Source organism: Gopherus evgoodei, chromosome 16 (assembly GCF_007399415.2).
Source record: "Gopherus evgoodei ecotype Sinaloan lineage chromosome 16, rGopEvg1_v1.p, whole genome shotgun sequence".
Taxonomy (NCBI): Eukaryota; Metazoa; Chordata; order Testudines; family Testudinidae; genus Gopherus; species Gopherus evgoodei.
The window spans coordinates 24,198,308-24,223,195 of record NC_044337.1 but is presented as its reverse complement, the minus strand read 5'-3'; the positions used below and the strand labels follow the sequence as shown (position 1 = coordinate 24,223,195).

The window sequence follows — 24,888 nt, the reverse complement described above, 5'->3', positions numbered from 1 at the left end:
GAGCATATTACCCTCCTGAACTGCCTTTCCGCTGTTGCTATATCAGTCAAGCTATAATATACAAGAATTGAACTTTTTAGTCTTTTTCTCTAAAAACATGTTTAAAAACAGCATTTCTAGATGTATTCAACCATCTTTCTGTCTTCCTTATAGGTAATTCAGCTACAGTGAGATGAATTATGGAAAGATTTGTTTAACACTTGATGTTACAATCACTTCAGTAGTATAAAATTTAAGCTTTAAAAAAAAACCCCGAGCTTGAAAACTGAGTTAGAAAAAACATCTTTTTAAACTTGTCTGTATTTGATAAAGAAGTCACTGAGGAAAAACATAGATCACTATGCTATTTTTTTAAATAAAGTCACGGTTCCGAATAGAACTGCACTTATAACAGATTTTTCTCTATTTGGAGCAGCAGTGTGTGCTAAATTGACTATGAATTTCTTTTCCCAAGTTTTTTAAAGTAGCAGTTTAAAAATTAGATTAAATGAGCGTGGGGGGAAAATGATTAACAGGTACAGCTGGAAAAATTACTTTAAAACATGATGCTTTTACTTCTTTGAATGATTTCAAGTGTTTTGTCATCCAAAGACTGTTTTAGAATGGTGTCACCATATCTAAAACAAAAGCTAATGACAGAGATGACATCCTACAAATGTGAGATAATAGCAGAAGACAGATGTGGATGGAATGAGCCACAAAGACAAAGTGCTTTTGGAATTGCACACGGCAGGAGCTAATACCATTTGTAAACATGGTGGAAAGTAGGCAGAGAGGTAGGTGGTGACAACAATTGGATTTCCCTTGACACTTCTCCTTGTCTATCACACAATCCCCATACCAGGGTAGCTGAACACTTAATGCAAGCTTCTCCCTTTAACAATAGAAGCCTGAAAGACTTGTTGGGAAGACCAACAATAAAGTAGGAAGGGTTCCGGTGATATTGGAAAGCTGTAGAAGAGTGTGTATGAGAGACTTGCCTCAGGGAGTCCATTTAACAGATAATGGTGTCACTGATTTGCAATAAATTAGTTAGGTGGCTGTGTTGATTCTGGGAACGTTTTAGCACCATTGAGATTTTGGTTGCAGAATATTGAATTTTTATTCCAAATTAAGTGTTTTTCAGTGGAGCATGGCTTTTAGCACGTTCTGACTGACTTGGTTGAAACTTTGTAAAGTACTAGGATTTTTGAAAAAGCAAACAATAGTAACATCTAAAGGCTACTGTGAAAGAACTAGGTCTTGCTAGATGTTATAGTGGAGACTAAATTGTGTCCTATCTTATTGTAAGCTTTTCATTGTGGCATACATGCCTTGTTATGTTAAAAGAACAATTATCCAGGGAAATAAAAGTAATGGTTTTGGATAGGAGATTAAAAGATGGATTATGGAAATTTGTATGAGAAATCCTTACGATTTCCCACATGATTTAAACAAGTCTTAGCAGCACTGCTCTTAATCTTTTTTTGACATGTTGCTTGAGGACACTAGTGTTTAAGTTTTAGGGCATGATGAGTTAGGAGGAGGCTAAAATGAGATCTAGAAAAAATAGCCTGCATTACATTTAGTCATCTATGGAGAAAATTCACAGAGAAAACATTTTTGTAATCATGTAGAGTTCTACTCTTCAGAACTCCCTTTCTTCTCTTCTCTCCCCCCCATTAATATGTTTATTGACCAAGAGTGGAGATAAACAATAACTTGAACTTGTAAATTATTCCCTATCTGCTTCTCAGCATGTGGCAATTTAATCAAGAAATTTCATGGGGAGAAGTATCTCACTCCTTATCTTTCTGGAAAATAATTGAGGAGACGGTTTGCATAATCCCTGATGATGTGCACTCTTGTGGGACTACAGACATGCATGCTTTAACAGGTCTGTGTACAGATACATAACAGCAGTTCTTACAAGATGTGTAGTTCTGCTATGTACCAGACACACAATCTGAGCTTATTGTAACAGCATGTTCCCAGTGGCTGTCACTGGACTACAACTATGGAGACAGATTAAATTGTTACATACTCAAATCAGCAGAGGAAATGTTGTGGCCCCCTCAGTTATCTTGCAGATTTGCGCAGATGCATATTTTATATATATATATATATATATATTCCTGATAAATAGTATTTCACTGTGTTTAACATGAAGAATGGCTGTCTAAATGGAAAACTGATATGTAGCCTAAATATATGGTGTAATATGTCCTCTAAGCATCACGATTTGATACTTGATGTGATTCAGCAGCTGGATCTTCATGTATAAGTTGAGTTACAGTAGCATTGTCTATCTGGATTCTAGAAGGTGTAATGCTTCTGCAACTATTACTTACATCTGGTTTAATGTTGTACATGCAAAATCATTTAAACTGTTAAAAGCGGAGGTGGATTGCTCAGCCTTTTCATGGTGGAAGTAAGAAAGATGTATCCATTTTACAAGACAAAAACACAAAATATTCAGCGCTGATACTTATTTTTTCCCTTTGTAGGATTTTGTCGAGAGTCTTCCACAGAACATGATCCACCTCCTAGTAAGTATTAGATGTAAATGTTCTTGTTCCCTTCCAGAAAAGGATTAGTGCAGGAGCAGTGCTCTAGTGGGTATCGATGGGATGCAGATTATATTACAAGTCTTATACTTCATGAAATGTCTCTTTCCTTTAGCAGTAGGTGCCTTTTACTTGATTTATTTTGGGATCAGGAGAGGAAGGTCTTCCAGAGCTCCTTGCATGGCTAATGGCTTCCCTCCGCCTGGTTGATGTCTCCTACCAGAGCTTCAGTGCCATTCCATACAGTGTCTTTAGGGTGCTGCTGAATCAGTGGGGCATTTGGTCCCACAGAGGTGGAGTTGCTAGGTCCATTAATGCCCCTGAGGGCTGCATATGCTCTTGATTATGCTTGCTAGTCTTGCTTTCATGTCATAGAATCCTAGAACTGTAGGCCTGGAAGGGACCTCAGAGTCTTCTAGTCTAGTCCCCTGCCCTCAAGACAGGTGGGAATGCTGGGCTTGCTTGTGATCTGAACTACTTGTATGTTCTGCATGGCATCATGTCAGGGGTAGGCAACCTATGGCACACGTGCCGAAGGCGGCACGTGAGATGATTCAGTGGCACTCATGCTGCCCGGGTCCTGGCCACCAGCCCAGAGGGCTTTGCATTTGAATTTAATTTTAAATGAAGCTTCTTAAACATTTTAAAAACCTGATTGTCATGGTATAATTCCCCACTCTGAACCTTAGCGTCCAAAAGATGGGGTACCAGCATGAATTCCTCTAAGCTCAATTACCAGCTTAGTACTTGTAGTGCTGCCACCGACCAGGAATTCCAGTGCCTGGTACACTCTGGTCCCCCCAAAACCTTGTCCAGGGACCCCCGAGACCCAGACCCTCTGGATCTTAACACAAGGAAAGTAAACCCTTTCCCTCACCGTTGCCTCTCCCAGGCTTCCCCTCCCTGGGTTACCCTGGAAGATCACTTGGATTCAAACTCCTTGAATCTTAAAACAGAGAGGAAAATCCACTTTCCCCTCTCCTTCTCTCTCCCTCTCCCAGACTCTCTCTGAGAGGAAAGTGATCCTAACACAGAGAGAAAATTAACCTCTCTCTCCCCCTTCCCTCCTTTCTCCCCACCAATTCCCTGGCGAATCCAGACCCAGTCCCCTGGGGTCTCACCAGAATAAAAAACAATCAGGTTCTTAAACAAGAAAAGCTTTTAATTAAAGAAAGAAAAAACAGTAAAAATTATCTTTGTAAATTTTAAAATGGAATAGGTACAGGGTCTTTCAGCTATAGACACTGGGAACACCCTCCCAGCCTAAGTATACAAGTACAAATTAAAATCCTTTTCAGCAAAATACAAATTTGAACTCCTTCCAGCCAAACACACATTTGCAAATAAAGAAAACAAACATAAGCCTAACTCGCCTTACCACCTAGTACTTACTATTTTGAATCTATAAGAACCTGTATCAGGGAGACTGGAGAGAAACCTGGTTGCATGTCTGGTCACTCTCAGAACCCAGAGAGAACAACAACAAAACACTAACAGCACACACAACTTCCCTCCCTCAAGATTTGAAAGTATCCTGTCCCCTGATTGGTCCTCTGGTCAGGTGACAGCCAGGCTCTCTGATTTTGTTAACCCTTTACAGGCAAAAGAGATATGAAATACTTCTGTTCCATTAACTCTTTCTTACCTGTTTGACACTGATTTACTTTATATACAACAATAGTTTGGTTGTATATTATGGACTTGTAGAAAGAGCCCTTCTAAAAATTTTAAAATGTATGACTGGCATGCAAAACCTTAAATTAGAGTGAATAAATGAAGACTCGGCCCACCACTTCTGAAAGGTTGCCGACCCCTGCATCATGTTGTACTATTACTAGATTACCAAAGAGGCCTTAACTTGGATTTGCACACGTTTTTTGAATAGCTAACTGTGGCTGATACCCTAATGTTGGCTTGTGCTCTTTGTGAAAATCCTATTTAGTTCTGTGATAGAAGTAGGTGTTCTACAAACAAGAGTATTTTGTAATGGCTGCAAAGCTAATTGCTTTCCAAGATTTTATGGTATTTTCCCAAACCTTTTCAAGCCTGTGTTCTCAACATAGGGTGTTGAAACTACCCTCCCCTTCAATATAATTAGAAGGGAGTGGCTGGAAGTTAAAGCCACACAAATTCAGAATAGAAACAAGGCACAATTTAACAGTGAGGCTGATTAACCATTGGAACAAACTACAAAGGGAAGCAGTGGTTTCTCCATTTCTTGATGTCTTCAGATCAATACTGAGTGCCTTACAGGAAGATATGCTGTAACCACACACAAATCATTGGGCTCAATATAAGGGTAACTGGGTGAAATTTAATGTCCTGTGACATATAGGAGGTAAGACCAGATCTAATGGTCCTTTTTTGCCTTAAATTCTATGAGTGTATGAAGAGACTGAATCCTACATCTATATTTCCTGGCATGTGACACTTCACTATATTTGAGTCCACATGTTCATGATCAATGGATACAAAAATCCAAACTGTTAAACCATTTCCTTGTCATGAAATATTAAAGTAACTGACTTCTACAGGAAGTCATCTGGTAAGACTTGCTATTAAGATAACATAATAGTAGTAATCACTTAGTGGGCCATGAATGCAAATATTTCTGAGAAATGGGGAAGTGCTTTACATTTCTGTATATTACTTGCCATCTGCAACATCATTTAGTGACCTCTAAGGAAGAGGAGTAGTATTGCCTCCAATTTACAGATGAAGAAAATTAGTGCGTGTTGATGCTAAAATGATCAGCAGTGAAATATTTAGCTGTTTAGATTTGAATTATCCTAATGGAGTTTCAGATATCTCACTTCATATAGTTGAATGCCCAAGGGCACATCTCAGAGTGACTATTTCACATTGTCTGTGGTGATAAAACTGAATTTGCATTGATTACACTGAGGACACAGTTGAAAGTTCTTGTGGCAACCATAATGGCTAGTTGCTCAAATTTTTTTAAATAAAGCTTTGATTCTAGAAAACAAATGTAGCATATTCTGCAGAATTGTGGCCTACACAAGTCCCTAAGTAGAGGGCACTTAAATATAGTATTACTAATTTAACTCAGACCCATAGCAGCTCTGTTTTTGCTTTGCTATATAAAGTGATGACCAAGTCATAACACAGAGCATTTGCATGAGTGGGCCAAACTTACAAAAGAGCTCACTTCCCAACTGCTCCTACTTAAGTAGCGAAGTGGTCACAACATCAAAAGTGCTGAGGACCCAAAATGTTCACTTCAGAAAGTCTGGTCCATAGCTTCTGTACTAAGCTCCAGTGAAGCCAGTAGTCCTATAGCTTTTATCTCATTTGCAATCCAATGCAATACATAATTTCAAGAACGAAGTGTAAATATGTACTTCTACACCCATTATGGGGTGTGTCAAACTGTTATGGATCTGTTTCCTTTCCATTATGTTCATAAATGGGAAGTAAGCCCAGCTCTGACATATCCCGTATTAGTGGAAGGTACAGCAAAAAGCTTATGTAGTGAAAAATAACCCAAATTATTACTTGTCTTTATATTCATCAGGTGAGACTAGATATCCCACCATGATGGGGATGTGTGGGGGTGTGTGTGTACGCATCAGCTTCAGCTCTGGAGATATCCTTGGGCTGCTAGACCGTTGCATATTTCCACTTCAGCAGTGTGTATGGTTGGAATGTTTCTATTTAAACATTTGTTTACGTTCTATATTCCAGAAGGGTTGGCATCTTAACTGCCTTCCTGCTGCTATCAATACTTCGGATTCCTGCATTGCTTCCTGGTGTGTGGGATTCTCTTTGCCAAACCACAGATGATTAATACAGATGTAGGTGTGAGATCCTTGTACATTTTCAACATTCTGGATACCTGATTGTGAGAGGGGAACAGTGTAACTCCCATGCTGTTTGCCTGCTGAAGTAGAAATACCCAACATCTGCTCAGAGTGCTGTGTCCTAACTACCGTAGCTGCTCTACACTTAGAAAGATGATGACCTTATGTAGCATTACTAAGACACTCTCAGAGCAGAGATCTTCAAAGTCCAATGCTATGTCACAGGTTCAGGCTAAGTTCATTTCTATGAGTAGCCTCCATATATCGCTTTGATTAGCATAAGCAGAGACAAGGGCAATCAAAGGTCAAGAGAAGTTCAAAATAGCATAACCTTTTCGTGTGTTACCAGTTGACCCTAATCCTGCAATGCTCATCAAGCTTTTCTTCAACATGTTTACTATACAGCTGTAAAACTTCAAGAACAAGGCCTGGCTTAATACAAGGGAAGCTGGAAATCTAGTGGTTTAAGAATAGATGGTATTGCTACTTAAAACAGGAGAAATAATTGATTTATGTTATGGTACCCAATTAGGCTGTAAAGTGAGAAATGCTTAAAGCAACCCTGTGGCTTAAAGGCAGTTCTTTACTGAACAGAAATCAGAGCAAATAGGAGGTACCATAATAAAGGTCATCAGCTCCATGAGCTAAATTATTAATTCCTTTCATGCCACTTGGGCTTGTAAACGTACATAATACAAGAAAACAATTGGCACTGGTCGCTTATTGGCCAGAGAAAAGGTCATAGGGTAAGTAGTTGGATTGGCAACAGCTGCTCTTCATAATAAGGAGCTATTTTGTCCTTTTCTGTCATCTTTTAGAGCAAACCTGTTTCCAAAACCTTAACTGTCTATAAATCCGTATCTTCTCCACCTCACCCCCTCTTAGCTGAGCCGTTCTTAGAAGTTAAACATGTTGCATGTAATGAATTACAGGAGTATCAAGAGGGGGAGGAAGAACCAGCAGTCTTGTGTATATTTAGGAGCTATGTGTTGAAAATGGAGTTTTGTGGGTTCTTTTGTTAGCATAGTATAAATGATACATGCTTGAAATCCAATACTCCTTGAGAAAGTGGAGTATAATTTGTGCTTGTATACAGGAGAGCATAATAAAACATTATTGAAATTTGAAACTGTAAAGTACATAATTTATTATGATTTAAAAGCAGCGTCAGGAATTTGTTTTGCTCTGAACATCGCTATGCTAATTGTACAAGAATAGAAATTTTGCTCTAATGTTAAAACAAAGATCGTTAAAGAAATGCATACCTCACTGCATTTGTCTTGTAAGAGAGGTAGTTTTAATCAAGTAAGCTGCATATTGTGGAATGAAACTCGATAAATTACAGATGTTTGCAGGTATAGCTTACTGCTTTAAGTGATTCAGTTATTCAGATATCATTTCCCTTGTGTTGCTAACCACTTCTAACTGAGACTGTTCTCTGCCATCTGACTGACTCAGAAGGCAGCTGACCCCTCCTCCTGCAAACAGCAGCAGGTAACTTAGATGGCCATCTGTTGACCCATTACTTTAGCCTTTTTGAAAGCTAAAGGAGTTGTCCCCATGCCAGTTTAAATTAGCGTGCACTTACCCCTCCAACATCTTCAGCAAATTGTCACTTTTACACTTGTGCTTAGTTTTTCATGTTACAATTCAGCAGCATATGAAGATACACAAACAACTGTAACAGGAGATGGTCCTAGATGAAACTCTTTCCAGTCATCGAACATAAATCAATATATATTGTGGCAAATTGCTGGTACTGTTATGCTGGGTCTCGCATTTTCTCTTCTTTGGGGAAGGTTCAGGGTGCCATTGCTTGCCTCTGAACCAGTATTTTAATTACCCCACTAGTGTCCTTGAGGAGGGGAGTGGAGAGGGAGGGACCTGGATCCGCCCTCTTCTCCAGGTCCCAACCTGGAGGCCCTGAGGTTTGTGGTGAACCACTTGAACTAGCGGTTCCTTCCCCTGGGCTACTTCCCTCTCCTGCCCTTCAGCTTGGGAAGGGGCTTCTTGCCCATCTTCTACACAGTCAGGTGCCCCTTACCTAGGATTTCTTTTTGATTTCTCAGCCCACCGCAGCACTCCTCCAAACTTTCCTTTTGTCTCTCTTCAATACTGTTCTCTTCACCAACTCCTTCAAACTGCTCTCTGCTCCAACTCCCACACTGTCTGACTGAAGGAGGGGTTTTTATCACATCACATGACTGACTGCTGGTGCTCTAGTTAATCTATAACAAACCTTCCTCCCCTTGCAGGGAATAAGGCTCCCTGCTAACACACTCCTGCTGCCCTCTGGCCATGCTGTATCACAATATTAATTTAGTTTATAGGTAACAAGAAGGTAACGGTATGGTTAGTGCACTTTGATAAGGCTAACACTCACATCACTGAGAGGAGATGGGGACACACAAGGTAGTTTGTATTAAACATTTTTTTTTCTATCTAGAAAACTTGGAAAAATGTGCTACATAACGTGAGCCATTGAGACCGAAAGTGCAGTATCACCAAGCAGTGCTCCAAATTAATGGTGTTAGAAATGCCAGCGAGAATGAACTCAGATATAAATACTTAGCAGGTCTGGGCAGTAAAATGTCTCTCTTGTCTCCCACTGGAGTGTAGCACGATGCCTTTGAGAACCCTGAGCTCCCACTAATAGTCTTCATCTCAACAGTTTTTGGTCCATGACAGCTGATTCATGTAGGATGTTATCTCTGTTCTCATTCCATGTACTAAGACAAAGTAGGAGCATAAACAAAACATTCTTGATAAGTGAAGCTAGAGTCAAGTAGGGAATGAAGGGCATATAACTACAGTGCTCTGCCCACAATGCACATCTGCTGTTTCCTACAAGAATGGTCTGTTGTAAATGCTTAAACGTTTATTTGTAGCTGTAGTGTACCTCATTACTGTAGCATTTGGACACATTTCACATTACGAACAGATGTATAAACACCCACCAGCAGCAGCAATGCTGTCTGTCTTCAATCGTTTATTAGTCCACCAGGGAATATATTGGAAAAATAGAAAGATAAAATGCAGGAAAGACTTGGCCAAAGACAGACCCTTGTATTGTGCTATGAAGGTATGCTTCCAGGAGTGAGTTCTGTGGTTTAGGAATGTAGTGTTGTATATTGGTGCATTGTTTTTGGTCTTAAGGGTAGATGTGGGACATAATCTACTAGCAAGAAAACTGATACTCTGGAGATTCTCCTGCTTGATGGACTTGTGAGATCATGGGGATGTGAGAAAGAGACAAATTCAAATGATAACGCTACAAAAGCAGAGTCACAAACCTGTATATCCAGACCATAATGAAAAGGTAAAATATAGGAAGTATTACTGGGGCGGGGGAAGAAATATGACACAATGCCTGGGAATCCTGGATGTGCTTTTAGAAATCACTATCAACAGGAATTTTGTTTTTGAAAGTGAGAATAGAAGGCTTTATCTGATCTATGATCACAACTGAACCTATTTCTTTGTAGATGGGTCCTTCCTAGGTATAAAGTTCTTCTCCAAAGTTAAGGTTCCTGTCTGGAGTTAGACCCCTCTTGAACCTTGGATCGTCTTTTTCTCCCCCAACTGCATGATATTGATCTATATCTTATACATGCTCGTGGCTTCCTTGTGCTGGAGGGAAACTACTTCTGGTGCAGCTGCTGATCAGATGTGGGGGGAGGGCCCCTGCATTATGCAGTGTTTTGAAGGGAATCTCTTTTCTGATAAGGATCCTTTTGAAGGGACTCCAGACCCTGTTTGGATCTCATCTTCTTGACCCCTTCTGCCATTTCTAGGGCTGACCCATTTCAGAGGTTAATATGTAGAATTTAAAGCTGATGGAACCTAGAGTTTAGGAATTCTTTGCAAACTGATGAAAATGAAGTTTTCAGAGACAGTTACACATGCCTGTTATCTGACTAGAGAAATGAATGCTTTGAAACAATAGCACGTTTCTATGGAAGATAGACATCTTTTAAAGGGATGGAGGATAAAATAAAATTGCTTAAATAAAAATTCTTACTTTAATACTAGTGTCTCTTGATACCTTGAGATATTAATAAAATGACATGAATAAATACAGTAAAGGTAACTTTTTGCTGTGTAATGTCTGAAGAATAAACTTTTAAAAATACATGATGGTGACAACTAGAAGCACAAATACACAGTTTGTTTATCATGGGAAGAGTGGCATTGGCTGCTATAGTACCTACAATTGCATAACTGTTTTCACTCAACCTGTTTCCAGAGGCTCATGGCTTGCTAAAATTTTCCAGTCTTAGTCTCAGCCCAAAGACAGAGTGGTTTTTTGTTTTTGTTTTTTTTTTTTGGGTAAACTTGGAGTAAAACTGGTTCAGTTGTCTAAGTTATAGGTAAAGAGGGTGAAATACTTTTCTCCACGTGAAAGAATTGTTGAGATCCTTTGAATACTTCTAGCCCAGCACTTTTGACTGCAGAAAGTCAAACTTGCGTTGAAATAGCCACAATTGATTATTCTGACATGTTGGTTGGCATATGATTAAGCTATGACCCTCTCATAGAATGTGTACTAAGTCTTTTCTGATATTTTTAGTAAGCTCAAAGAGTACAGTTAAGACTGTGCATGCATGTGTGGCATATTGATGGTGTGAAATGGTTAGGGTGGGCTGCTACATTCTGTAAGGTTTAAGACTGCTCTGTACAACTCAAGTTTTCAGAAGGGCAAACTTAACTCCTAAGGACCTCTTGAAAGTCATGGGAGCAGGAGTTCCAGCAATTTTGTCATTTTTCAGATTTTTGGGCAAGTCTTGATACTTGGTGCTTTTATTCAAACCCCAGTCCTGAAGTCATGTGATGTTCCCTTTTCAAATGACTGTGACTAATGTTTTCAAGCTTCTGTTTAAATATCTAGAAATTTAATCAGGCACAACTGAGCATTGCAGCCATGTCTGCTTGAGACTGCATTCTGGGGTTAGTAGGGTAAGTGCAGTCTCCCTTCTAGCTGCATTTCAGTACTCTGTATGTAAGGTTCAGTTTTGAACCAGAAATGGTAGCAAACATTTTAAGGATTAGTGGCTTCCCTTCAAAGTCTCAACCTGGCATAAAACATCCCATAAATACATTATTTTTAATATCATAATTTTTAAGCCAATGTGATGACCTTTTGGGGTGTGACTCATGATTTCTGAAAATTTGGGATTGCAATGCACTTTCACAGGTAAACTATATAGTTGAGATATGGAATTTAGCTGTTGCTTGTAAGTTAGCAACATTGTAGAATAAAGATACTCTCCATATTTTTTTAAATAAGAATCTAGAAAAATCTATCAAATCTACATTTACAAGAATGTTCAGGTTGCATAAATAAGCACTCAAGTCTTGAAATACCAAAATGAATGTTACAATATTTTAAACAATATTTTTATGCCCATGTATGCTGCCATGTTGTATATGCATGCATGTGTGTAGTGTCTCTCTAATCTGGAGATTTGTCAATTTTAGGGGCTTTTAGGGAGGAAAAAATGCTGAAATTTGTTTTTTCAGATATAACAAAATTGAAATTAGCCTTTATGTGCAACTATCTAACATGATGAAAAGGGGGATGAACAGATGGACATATGAGTGTAAACATGCATTTATTTTAACTTTCAAAATTAAATATTGCAATTTCTATTTTAAATAAATGCGAGTGCCTAAACATTTTTTTTCTTATTAGCTACAGATGTCGAACAGATGAGTTTCTCATCTCCTGGGCTTCCCATGAACTCTGTGGGCAGTAAGTACCTTTTCTTTTTTACCCCACATGACTAGGTTGCATTTCTTTGACAACTTCCTTTGTTTTGAGATTGCCAGTGAATTGAAATAGTACTTCAGTATGGAAGTTTTTGAAGAGCAATGCAGTAAAAAAAAAAGTTCACTTAAGGAGCAGGGCATTGCACTTTCAGGAAGAATTCTTATTTTCTCCCCTCCCACAAAAGCGCCCTAGACCTGGTCTATACTAAGTTTTGCCATCATAGCTATGTGCATGATATATATTTTTTTAACTGATATATCTATGCTGGGAAAAAAAAACCCTTTAGTGTAGACTCACTTCATCTGGTACAAGCACTTCTATACCAATAGAACTGCATCCACCCTATAGAGTTTGCTGGATTAACTATATCAGCAAAACCCTTCCCATATAGACACAATCCTGTATGCAGACATTCTCCTAGTTATACAGACCAGGATTTTCAAAGGAGATGAAGGGAGTTGGTGCCCAGGCTTAAGTTTCAATGGATTTAGGGCATTTTTACTCCCTTATGCTACTCTGAAAATCTTAACTTTAGGACTTTCAGAATCCAGTTACTTCACTAGTAATGGCTTATTTTTAGTCTCCATCTAGTGGTAATTAGTATATCTGAGGACTAAGTAATCCACTAGGTGGCAATAAGTCCTTATCAGAGACAGGAGTGTTTAGGTGTAAATTCTAAATATCTAATTCTAAACAGAGGCAGCAATTCAGTGTAGATTTCTCCTGCTTTAAGACAATGTATTTAATTTGTTGGAAACTCCCTGGGGCATTCTCAGAATAGGTAAACAATTAACTGGCAGTTTATTTAGAAGATAGTGGTCAAATAAGTTTCAGGGGCAATCACAGAAACTCAAGAGGTTCGAAGTCCAGAGATGCTCTATCTCCTTGACCTCATTGTGCTGGGGGATTGCACCTGTTTGCACCTGAGAAATCATTTAAATCTTTGAAGAAGCTTTCACATAGGAATGTAGTTTGTGGAGAGAGTTTTAGCTATAATTTTTCTTGGCTTGAGCATTTAAAATACGCTCCTACGGCCTGACTTTCAAAAGCATATGTGGAATTTCTTGCTTAATTAGTCTATATAATGAGTGATTGCATGGACAAATCAGATTTTTGTGTGCAAGTGGTGAGGCCAGCATCTTGATTGTTTGCAAATACAAACTGGCAGTTTTACTGGTGTAGTTGTTGGAACTGCATGTGCAAACTAGGTGCACAAACTGAATGTGCATATTTTTGAAAATCAGCTATGATGATTTGAAAAAATAGTTTAACATTAAATCTTTATTGCCCAGTGTTACTTAGATTTATGGGTGTCGTATCTCCATAAGGCACAAAGTGTATTAAGAGAAATGTAATTTTGTATAATAGCCTAGCATCTGGATATATTTGCTGAATGCTCAAGGTAAGACTGCTTAATAACAAGAATTGAACTATGGTTTTTGCATCGTGGTATTATGGCGATGTGCTTGTCAACACTTGAGCCATCTGTTTTTCTTAGTTGATCAAATGGGGAAGGGTTGCTGCTTTACCAAATCCTTTCAGGACTTTCAGAATTATATGAATGTAGAAGATGATAAAACTCAGAGTTCCCAGATACTTGTTGCATCCAAAACTTTTACATAAGGTCTGCAGAGCACCCATTTTATCCTTGGCTTTTTGCAGCTTATTGTGCCAGTGAATTGGGCTATCCTTTTGCTATGACTCTCCTGGGTTATTAGGCGTTTGCTTCAGATTTTTGTTTAACTCAGTGTCCCTGACTAAATTAGTTTTACTAATGCATCTTTGCGGTTGAAGTGAACATGCTTTGTGTTGTGTTGGGACTGCACCTCTTTTGTACTCCCACTGAGGTAGAGCAGAAGTGTCACTGTACACTGACTGTAATTGGAAAGCACTACTGTGTGTGCTGCTTTCATTTCATTGTAGGTCAACATCACTTGCAATGTCCTTGAAAATGTCTAAAGGGAACAGCTATATTTTGAATGAAGATGCTCCAAATTTTCTATAGAAAGAAAGCTGTTTTGAATTGCATAAGGGCAAAACCTGTATCTAAACCCAGGAACCTTGTCATTTGTTTTGTACTTCTTGAATTTTTAAGTATGTGAAAACATGCCTACTCCCCAGCTGAGACCTTGCAGGCTGCTTTTTTGTAAAGTCATGCTGAAATATTTATACCATGTTATAAATCCTTGAAAATAGGGTGTTTCACTGGAGCTGTACTGAGGTGGTTACATTAAGTGAGCAGGGCATTTCAGTGTTTGAGGCTTGGAGAAAGATCCTTTAAAACTCCAGTTCTGTAGAGTTCTGTCTGTGGTTATCTTTACACCTAAGCAGTCCCACTGAGTTCAATGAGGATATTAATGTGTGGAAAATTGATCACATGCATAAGTCTTTGCAAGGTCAGAGCTGAAGATTCAAAATACTGTTACAAGCATTTGAAAAGAATTTGTGTGAACAATCCAGCAGTACTTTTTAGTTTCCTGTCCTCTTGGGACGTATTTTGCTGTAGAGAATTCCAGCCAAAGGGAGGTACAGCGTGTGCCTTTAAAAAGAGCAGCGCCTTCCATTTTGCTGCCTAAGAAACAGGGCCTTTCAAGGGCCTTAAACCTTTAAAAGAAAATAGTGTGTATTTTCTTGTGGGTGTGGTAGAGGAGTGTGTTTTGACTTGTGTTTGAGATATGAAGGGACCAAATGGTCAGAATTTTTCTGTGGGGTGTGGAGGGGATTGTGAAAATCTGTTCATCTGTGTTTAGACAAATGATTGTATTAGATTGCAGGACCTTCAGGTTCAGGCAATTTAACAGATTTGTAGATAAGACAAGTACCATATCCTTTACTTGTTACCAGGTGACTAGATTTCATTAGTAAACTAGCTATCCTTGAATAAAATTATGGAAAAGTAAGCACAGCAGGAACTTCAGTCCATTTCAGGATGATCATTCATGTTGTAGTAAATAAAATGGTAATATGAACAACTACAAAGTATTATGTGCTATTTTCACTGGCTAGTTGGTAAAGCCTTTGGCCATATGGCACTTGCCCTGTAAAGCCAGGCTTGGAGTGGCCACATCTGTGAGCACCTAACCATAGACTGTCACCAGCAGCTGCAAGAAGGTTTGAGACCTGCTGCTCAGATCAACCAGAGAACAAAATTGGCTGATTGGATTCTAAGAGTAACTGGGCTGTTACTTTGCCTTAGGAGCTCTGCAGCAAGCTTCTTGGAGACATCCCTTCTGATAAGCTAGCTGGCTTCAGCTTTCTGGGCAGGTTTCTCTGCTTGGAGCACCTCACAAACAACCAGAGGAGTAGAGAAGCAGGCAGAAGGGTGCATAAATGCCTGGGCTATCTGGGGATTAGCTGTGCCCCATAGTTTTATTGCTTGCTTCTGAACTGCCAGCTCTGGAGGGACAAAAGGGAGAGTCTTTCAGACAGTAGGAGGTAAGGGCCTTTTGGTTCATTATTTCTGAATGCTTTCCCATTCCCCCTTAAGGTGTGAGCCAGCCCTTAAGTGACTGTCTTGTTGACTGTGGTTATGTGGTTGCATATGTAACATTGCCTTGCTCATTATGGTATTCAGTGGAACAACATGTATGCTCCACATGAAGGCTTCCCTTATCTTTCCCTTGAGCAGGGGCTTAGGAAACATCTATAAAGTTCAAGGAGCTCACTTAGAGATCATTTTAAGAGTGAGCCTTTCAAATATTACTTATTTCTATAGCATCGCAGCTTGTGTGTTTCCCTTCAGATCTCTCTTCAGTGATATCTTAGGACATAGCAGCCACTCCCCTTCTGTCTTATGCAGAAGGGGGAGGGAACCCTGTAAGAGCAGGGTACACACTGTGCTGAAGGCCTGAGATTTGACAACCTTTATTAGCACTGAGCCACTACCCCTTGGATTTCCAGGCCATGCAGGGAACAATTTCATTCAAGTGTACTAGAAGAACAGACATCCAATACAGTATCAACTGATCACAGTCAGAGTGCAGTCAGTTACGCCCTAAGAGCTAACTTCAGCCCTGATAAGCCAAGATGTACCTGTGAAAGTGTTGCAAGATATCAGTGGCCTTCATGCATCTGGTTCAGTCCTGTGAATTCACAAATCTCTGGGGCAGCGCCATGAGTGGTGCCAGGTGAGGTCAGGGCATGCACATTTTCACCCCTTGATGGAGAGCTTGAGAGCACAGTGCTCAGGTATTTTCGTCCATTCTGGAGACAGGGCTGAAGCACACAATGCTGCATTTAAATGTAATGAACAACTGAAGGAAGGCCAGATCTCTGTTTGACTTTTCTCACAGTCAAACCACTTCATGCTCAGGATCTGGTACTGACCCCACACATGGAATGCCTCTAGCCACTCCAAGTCTGAGAGTGGATACGTCTACACTACGGAATAATTCCTATTTTACATAAACCGGTTTTATAAAACAGATTGTATAAAGTCGAGTGCACGCGGCCACACTAAGCACATTAATTCGGCAGTGTGTGTTCATGGTCCGAGGCTAGCGTTGATTTCCAGAGCGTTGCACTGTGGGTAGCTATTCCGTAGTTCCCGCAGTCTCCCCCGCCCATTGGAATTCTGTGTTGAGAGCCCAGTGGCTGATGGGGCAAAAATCATTGTCGCGGGTAGTTCTGGGTAAATGTCGTCAGTCATTTCTTCCTCTGGGAAAGCAACGGCAGACAATCGTTTCATGCCATTTTTCCCTGGATTGCCCTGGCAGATGCCATAGCATGGCAACCATGGAGCCCGTTGAGCTTTTTTTTTTTTTTTTTTACAGTCACCGTATGTGTACTGGATGCCGCGAACAGAGGTGTTACTCCAGTGCTACACAGCAGCATTCATTTGCTTTTGCATGACAGCAGAGACGGTTACCAGTCGTTCTGTACCGTCCGCTGCCAGTGTAATTTGGCAATGAGATGATGGTTATCTGTCCTTCTGTGCTGTCTGCTGCTATCATGGGTGCCCCTGGCTGAGATTGGCCGGCGGCGCAAAGGCAAAGCTGGGAATGACTCCCCGAGTCAATCCCTCCTTTATGGTTTCTAAAAATAGTCAGCCCTGCCTAGAATATGGGGCAAGTGTACTAGAGAAGCAGTGTATCAGAGAGCACAGCTGCTCCGTGTCAGATCCTGCAGAAATGATGAGCTACATGCCATTCACGGGGGGTGCCCCTGCAACAACCCCACCCATTGCTTCCCTCCTCCCCCAACCTTCCTGGGCTACCGTGGCAGTGTCCCCTCCATTTCTGTCATGAAGTTATGAAGAATGCAGGAATAAGAAACAGTGACTTGTTAGTGAGATAAAATGAGGGGGAGGCAGCCTCCCGGTGCTATGACAGTCCAGGCAGGACAGAATCTTTTCTTTACACAGGAAAGGGAGGGGGCTGATGGAGCTCATCCCCCAGTTGCTATGATGAGGATGGTTACCAGCCGTTCTGTCCCATCTACTGGGAATGACCAGGAATCATTCCTATTTTTACCCAGGTGCCCCTGAGGCCAGCCAGGAGTATTCAGCAGTTATCAAGCACGGGCTGATGGTGACGACAGATAGCAGTCATACTGTACCGTCTGCCACCGGGGAGGGGAGAGGAGCGGATACTGCTCTTCACTGCTGCAGCATCGCGTCTACCAGCAGCATTCAGTAGACATAGGGTGACACTGAAAATAGTCAAACGATTTCTTTCCTTTTTCTTTCACGTGGTGGGGGAGGGAGTAAATTGATGAGCTATACCCTGAACCACGCTGGACAATGTGTTTGAACCTACAGGCATTGGGAGCTCAGCCAAGAATGCAAATACTTTTCCGAGACTGCTGGGGACTTAAGGATAGCTGGAGTCCTCAGTACCCCCTCCCTCCCTCCATGAGCATCCATTTGAGTCTCTGGCTTCCCGTTACGCTTGTGTCACAGCACTGTGTAGCCTGTAGATTTTTTTTTGAAACGCTTTCGCATTTTGTCTTCTGTAACGGAGCTCTGATAGAACAGATTTGTTTCCCCATACAGCGATCAGATCCAGTATCTCCCGTACAGTCCATGCTGGAGCTCTTTTTGGATTTGGGACTGCATTGCCACCCGTGCTGATCAGAGCTCCACGCTGGGCAAAGAAGAAATGAAAATCAAAATTTCGCGGGGCTTTTCCTGTTTACCTGGCCACTGCATCCGAGTTGAGATTGCTGTCCAGAGCGGTCACAGTGGTGCACTGTGGGATACTGCCCGGAGGCCAATACTGTCTATTTGCGGCCACACTAATCCTAATCCGATATGGTAATACCGATTTTAGCGCTACTCCTCTCGTCGGAGGAGTACAGAAACCGATTTAAAGAGCCCTTTATATCAATATAAAGGGCCTCGTAGTGTGGGCGGGTACAGCGTTAAATTGGTTTAATGCTGCTAAAATCAGTTTAAACGCGTAGTGTAGACCAGGCCTGTAAGAGGTTATAGGTTTCTGGTCTATATAGCAATACAAGTACTGTAGTATGCAGGTTTGATAGACCCTGAACTTTGTCTTAGCACAAGCATGTTTTCTGAATCCATTAGCAAGCCTTGGACTTCACGTTGGAGGTGGCAAGCCCTGTTTGTCAAATGTCCAGTTTGCTGCAGCTGTTGAACTCTGCTTCATCAACACTCTCCAAGGTACATGACACCCCCCTCCCCCCGTTTTCCTGCACTGGTGATTCTGGTGGCCCAGCTCCAAGGGTTCTGGAGCTTGGTCTTCTGCTATGAGATGGTCAACCCCGTGGTATAGGCAATGTCTTGGAGGGTGGGTCTTAAACTCTGTGAAACCATACTATGGGTGTTTAATAGTCTCTCTTCCTGGACGAAGGAAAGAAGGGGAGGGAGAATCTTCTGTATTCTCAAGCATTAAAAATAAGTAATAAGCTTTATAGGAGGTGGCTAAGCAGGCAGAGGATCGTAGAGTGTACATCCCAAGTTCAAGTGGAGGTACAGGCCCTGTTCCAGGAGGGAGGGAGGGAGGGATATCTGCAGCAAAAGTCTGTTTACAAATGGAGGTTAATAGGCTGTAGCTACAGCCTGTTCTCCCAGGGCCAAAATAATCACCTTTTCTTCTGTTCATAATGTTCTTCAGGACAATTAAATAAAAAGTAAATGTCAGAAATGAGCTAGATTGTCCCTGCCTTGTCCAGAGGTCCTGGTTCTCTTGGACCTTGTCCAGAGGTCCTGGTTCTCTTGTATCCAATTCAGGAGGCAACCACTGCTAAGTTAGACCTAGCCCACAAGAAGGATCTGTTCTCAGGGGTCAAATTCCACATGGAAACCCTGTAGCTAGATTAATAACTCTGGATATTTAAGAGGTATGAATTTAAATAGGATGTTCAGCTGTTTGTATCATCTTCATTCCTGAGAAAGTATTCTATAAACAGCACATCTTCAAGGGCCAGGTCTGTAAATGAGGCATAGTGCTAAGTATTGGTATGGATGAACCTAATCAAGACAAGGGAACGTGTCTTGTTTGGAGTTGTTATAGTAAAGTCTTAATATGGGCCAAACCCTCAGATGCTCTGAAATGAAAGTGGTAGACGTTTCTAGCTCACTAGAGACGACGGGATTGTGGTCTTAACCAGACATACAATGTCCTAGAGTGCCCTTGTTTTTCAACACTACACCAATGAGATCTCCCTCTTGGGACCTAAATCTTGTATTAAATACCCTGTCTAAAGCATCCTTTTGATTTCTTGTAAAAAATGGACTTAGTTTTTTTATCTTTAAATGTTGTCATCCTGGTTCAGTATCTTTGGCAAAGAGTGTTTTTGAGGAGGGGTAAGGTCTTACTGTGGAACAGCAGTCCCACACCTCTCATGATAGCAAAGTTGTGTTAGGATTTAACACAGCCTTGATTCCCCAAACAAACCTAAGTACAAGAAATGTCGTCTTCTATACTTTTCTGCCCACATGCAAAAGACCATTTTTAAACAAAAATCCCAATCCGTGGAACCAAACAAACAAAATCCTGCCCCCTCATGGCATAATCTTGCTGTCAAGAGAGCTCTAAAAATCAACCTTTAATGCTAAGTACCCAATTCAGAAAAATCTCTAGCTCTGTTGGCCTGCAACATCTATCATAAATAAACAAGGGGTGGGGGGAAGCAGCCAAGTGGCACACTTCAGAAGCATTCAGAAGTAGAAACTGCATTCCCCTTAAATGTTTGTGCTCGTTCATTCAGAGCCAGGAACCCTCCTGGCCTGAAAGATCATTTAAAACGCAGAGATGTGTAGGGTGGCCAAATGGTCATGTTTACATACCTTAAGTAAGTAAGTTTTAAAAATTAAGGGTATAGGCCCGATCAGTCCCTGCTGTTGAAGGGAGGGCTCTGCATCGTATGTTTACCCCGTAAATTGATACATGGTTTTTAAAAAGTCTAGCCCATTCGTCCTTTGTTTCTTGCCCTGCTGACATGCTGCACTTCGACATCCCATTGTGATGGATCTTTTAAATAGGAGATTTTCAGTTAAATTTTTTCCTTTCTTCTGGCAAGAAGTCTGCAGATCCAACATACTGGCACAAAGATTATAGTTCTGAGGAAGGCTTAAACTGTCAGTCTCCTCAATCTACTGTACAGGCACTAATGTATGTATATAAATATCTTTCACTGGGATGAAATTTGATCTTCCTCTGCAGTTGGAAGTGATTAAGAGTTTGCCCATTACCAGTCCGACAGCTCTGTTAGGTGACGACAATTGGCGGAGTATCTTCCTATGAAGAGCCCTTAGCTGCTGGAGTTCAGTACTTTCACCAGCAGTTCCACGGAGTCTCATGGGGATGCAGAAAGTGTCACTGCAACTCAGTTTGTGGGAGGGAAAATATATGTTTGGGGAGTGGTGCTACAAAATATTTTTGTGACTACAAGCAGCCACCTGTATTCTTGTCTGGAACCCTAATATAGATTTTGTAGGGCTTTAATAAATGGCTTTAATTAACTATTAAAAATAAAAACTGTTGAATTTTCTCATTACTGCATCTCCTGGGAAAAAAGCACACCTGTTGTATTCACTTGTTTTGAAGTAGAGTCCTGCCTGGCAGAGTCTGCTTCTTGTCTTGAGTATGTCTGGCATTCTTTTCTGGTGCAGTAGATGAAAACCTCTCAACACTTTTAGATTTGAGGTTCAAAGATAACATTTCAAAGCTAGTTGTGATGTGTGGGGAAAAATATTCTAGTGTGGCATTTAGCACTAAAGTCAATCAGTTACCCATTCTTACTCTTAACTTGTCTATCAATAATATGCTTTACACAGGTGTAATTTCTCTTCAAAAACACCTTTCTTAAAATGCACAGCAGCATGCATATAGTACAAGGTGTACAATACTTTAATGTTGTGTGTCCGTGAGAAATCCAGACCTATACAGAACTGTATGAGCAACAGCTTATTTTAGCCATATCACATACTTCATGTTTCATATGTATGTTGTGGGGTATTCCCCTCAGAATTCTCTTGAAGCAACATGTTGCTTGAAGATAGCTGATTGACAGAACTGCTTCAGTCCAATCTCCTTGTGAAAAGAATCCGGAGAGAAGTGTCTGCCTTTGTGTGCAGGCTGAAGTCTGGAATCTGGCATGTTGGGGGCTAAAAGATTCTTTTGACACTGCATCAAAAAGTATGAAAGGAGCCTCTTGCTTGCAGTGTTGCATGAGAATTGGTGTCTGAAGGGTTTTAAACAAAATAGTTCATACTTTCCAATGAACATACCTATGTTCAGTTATGGGGCCTGCTCTCTACAAGGGTTACAATGGCTCCTTTCATCAAAAAATTGGAGTTGTTTATGAACGTTAAACCTTACAACCTCCTTGGCAGCTAGTTGGTAAATTTCATGCAGAGAGACAGAGCTGAAGTAACTTACCTTGATGTTCCCCCAAGAGCCAGTGGCAGAACCAGGAGTCCTGATCCATCCTTTGCTTTTACCACTAGACACAGCTTTAAAAAAACAGTAATCCAGAATGTAGCCCCTATTGAACAGAAAATATGAGCCATCTTTTCTTGGCACAAAACACTTGCATGAATTTGCAGTTTCTTAGGTATCTGGTCCGCAGTTTGCATTCATTGATCAGTGAGTTGATACAAACTAAAACCCACCGACAGCAATGAATGTTGATTGCAGCCATTAGATGCTTAAGCTGTGCAGTAGTATTTCTTCAGATACAGTCCAGTCTGTAATTCCATAGAGTAATTAATAAAACATCAACGCTGTCCCAACTTGTATTTAGCTTAGACAGTCTGGTTACCATCTCAAGACCTGAAGAGGAGCTCTGTGAAGCCTGAAAGCTTATCCCTTCCACCAAAAGAAATTGGTCCAATAAAAGATTGTTTCACTTACCTTGTTTCTCTTTTGTCTTCCAGGACACACACATTATTCCAATAAGGGTCGTATTACCTTGGTACAGTGTGTAAAGTACATGTAGATGGAGAAAATAAAAACAATTGACTGGCTAGTTCTAAAGTCTATACAAAATGGAGTAATTTAAAATTGTTTTGCACAGCCATTTTATTTTTGCGCCACAGATCTTTCAGGCATCTACTTACCTGCATTGTCTTTGAATTGTCCTAAGGCTTGACAATTAGATAAATTCTCATGGTTGCTCTGTTGCATTTAAGAACATAAGTGGGACTTTCAAATACACCTGAATAATTCAGGTGCATAAATCCCATTGACTTTAAATGAGAGGTGTGCTCATAAGGAATTTAAAGATTTTTTGTTTATTTGTTTTGAAAATCCCACCCATTGTCTCTTCACTTTTTGGCTACTAAAAAATCATGGGTGATCACAGCTGCATTTATATATGCCAACTACTCTCCAAGTTCTCAGTTTACCCTTTCAGTCTAGCCATTTCAGAAGGCCAGATTCTGGCCAGCTGTACTAGAAATGCTTGCTAGTATAGCTATTCTGCAAACTGTCCTGATGTAGATGCACCTTAACCTGTCAAAAGTGCTACTGTTGGTTATTCCAGTTCCCCGTAGCTATAATGGCAAAAGCACTTCTTTTGCTGATATAACCGTCTTCACTAGGGCTTTTGCAAATGCAGAAATATAAAAAATCACACCCCAGCTGACACTAGTACCCTGGCAAAAGCTTTGTGTAGATCTGGCCTTAATTGACAGCTATAGGTCAGTTGACCACTTTTTTGAACAAAAGAAAGGGGAATGGCTAATAGGCTTTTGGAAAAGAGTCTGGCAGTGATGCTCAACTTACTCATGGAGGTATTGTGATGCACACTTGGGAAAGGCAGATAATGCTTTTCATGAAAAATTTGCTCTTCTGGCTTCTGTACCAGAAGTTTGGAGTAAAACACATTTTCTGAGACTTCATACTTAAGACAAATCCATATTCTTTACACCTTTATCATGATAGCCTAAAACTCCTTTGGTGCCAAGAAGTGTTCATTTTTTTTGTAAGGATGCTGCATATTAATTGACCACTTACTGAGAAGAAATTTTATACAGATTTAGAGTATTCAGAAGCAAAGACAAACATCCTCCATAATTCGCCCCATAATTTCTAGCCTGTTTCAGTTTTAAAACATAGCTTTGCTTTAAAAGGAGGGAGGGACAGTAAAAGATATAGTTTAATTTTTGTTGGCTCTTCAGTTGCAAAGGTCTGTAAGGCACAGCCTGCAATGCCAGACACAGGGCATTCATTTTAAGATTGTTTGGTACAACAATCTAACTTTTAACCTAAGTAATCTCTTTATTGGCTTCCATAATCCTTGCAGAAATAACCCTCTCCCTCCCACCCACCCTCTGTCTCCTTTTTAAAGCATTTTGTGGGTACAGTGGTATATATGACGTTCTAAGCAGGGTGGACAGGGTGCCCTGTGTCTGGTTCTTTGCTGAGGTGATTTTACATTTAACTATCCCATGAAAAGAGCTGAACTTTCTTCCCCATACAGTTGTCCTGTGACAGTGTAAGACGGAGGGACAGCTGGGTTTAGTAATACGGAATTCAGTATTCTTGGTTAATACTCCTGGTGAGCAGTTGGTGAGGATTAGGGGAAGCAGGTTCACAAGAACAAATTAAATGACATTCCAAAGCTTTTCCAGCAAAGCTCAAATTGCCAGCCCAAATGGGAAGTAGGTTTCCATTCTGAACTAGTTTGCATCACATTTCTTCTAGCACAACATTCTCAAATTTCATTTCCAAATTTTACTGTTCATTTGTGGACATGTTACTGCTTCTGTATCAGCTGTGTGCAAAACTTTCTATTACTTTCATTCAGACTTTCTTTTTGTTGAAATCCCACTTAATGTGTTTAAAAAACCAAAACAAAAATGTAACAGTTTAATGTTTAAAACTGAAAACATCCTTTTAAAGAAATACATAAAGATACTTATAAGGGGGCTCAGGGGGTTAGGGATCTCAACTAGTCTTTGTTCACAATGTAAAATGTGTGTACATCATGACCTGTTAATAGCAACCAAATGTAATTATATATAAGGTTCAAGTTTTCTGTTTAGCAATGTGTCTAAGATAAACCTCAAGGTACAGTCAACGGTCGATGGTTTTTTCTAATTCTCAAACTCACCGACAGCGTTGAATGTTCACTGAAGCTATCTGAAGGCTGCTACGTGCATACATACGCCCTACATAGTTTCCATGCATCTGTTTTTCCCTGGGCCAGCAGTGGAAACACTGCTGAGGGCTCCGCATTCTTTATTGCAAGGTCTTAAATAGCAGTATTTTAATTATGAAATGGAACTGTGTAGCTGAGGGCTAATGAATCGCAGGCACGTAAGACTGCAGTTCTTTATACA

At 40.4% G+C, this 24,888-nt stretch overlaps 1 protein-coding gene across 7 annotated transcripts in view; it reads left to right on the top strand.

Moving 5' to 3' along the window:
- The window catches only part of NR6A1 (nuclear receptor subfamily 6 group A member 1), a 189,771-nt gene that overhangs the window by 30,192 nt on the left and 134,691 nt on the right, over positions 1-24,888 (top strand). For 3 of the 7 annotated variants that reach the window (XM_030535640.1, XM_030535639.1, XM_030535641.1), the window contains exons 2-3: positions 2,487-2,528; positions 12,060-12,119. In XM_030535640.1, the coding sequence (XP_030391500.1) occupies positions 12,077-12,119 (43 nt within the window). In that variant the 5' untranslated portion in view covers positions 2,487-2,528; positions 12,060-12,076. Of the gene's footprint in view, positions 1-729; positions 777-2,486; positions 2,529-12,059; positions 12,120-24,888 lie in introns of those variants that run through there. The other 4 variants (XM_030535637.1, XM_030535638.1, XM_030535644.1 and 1 more) reach the window with 2 other exon arrangements.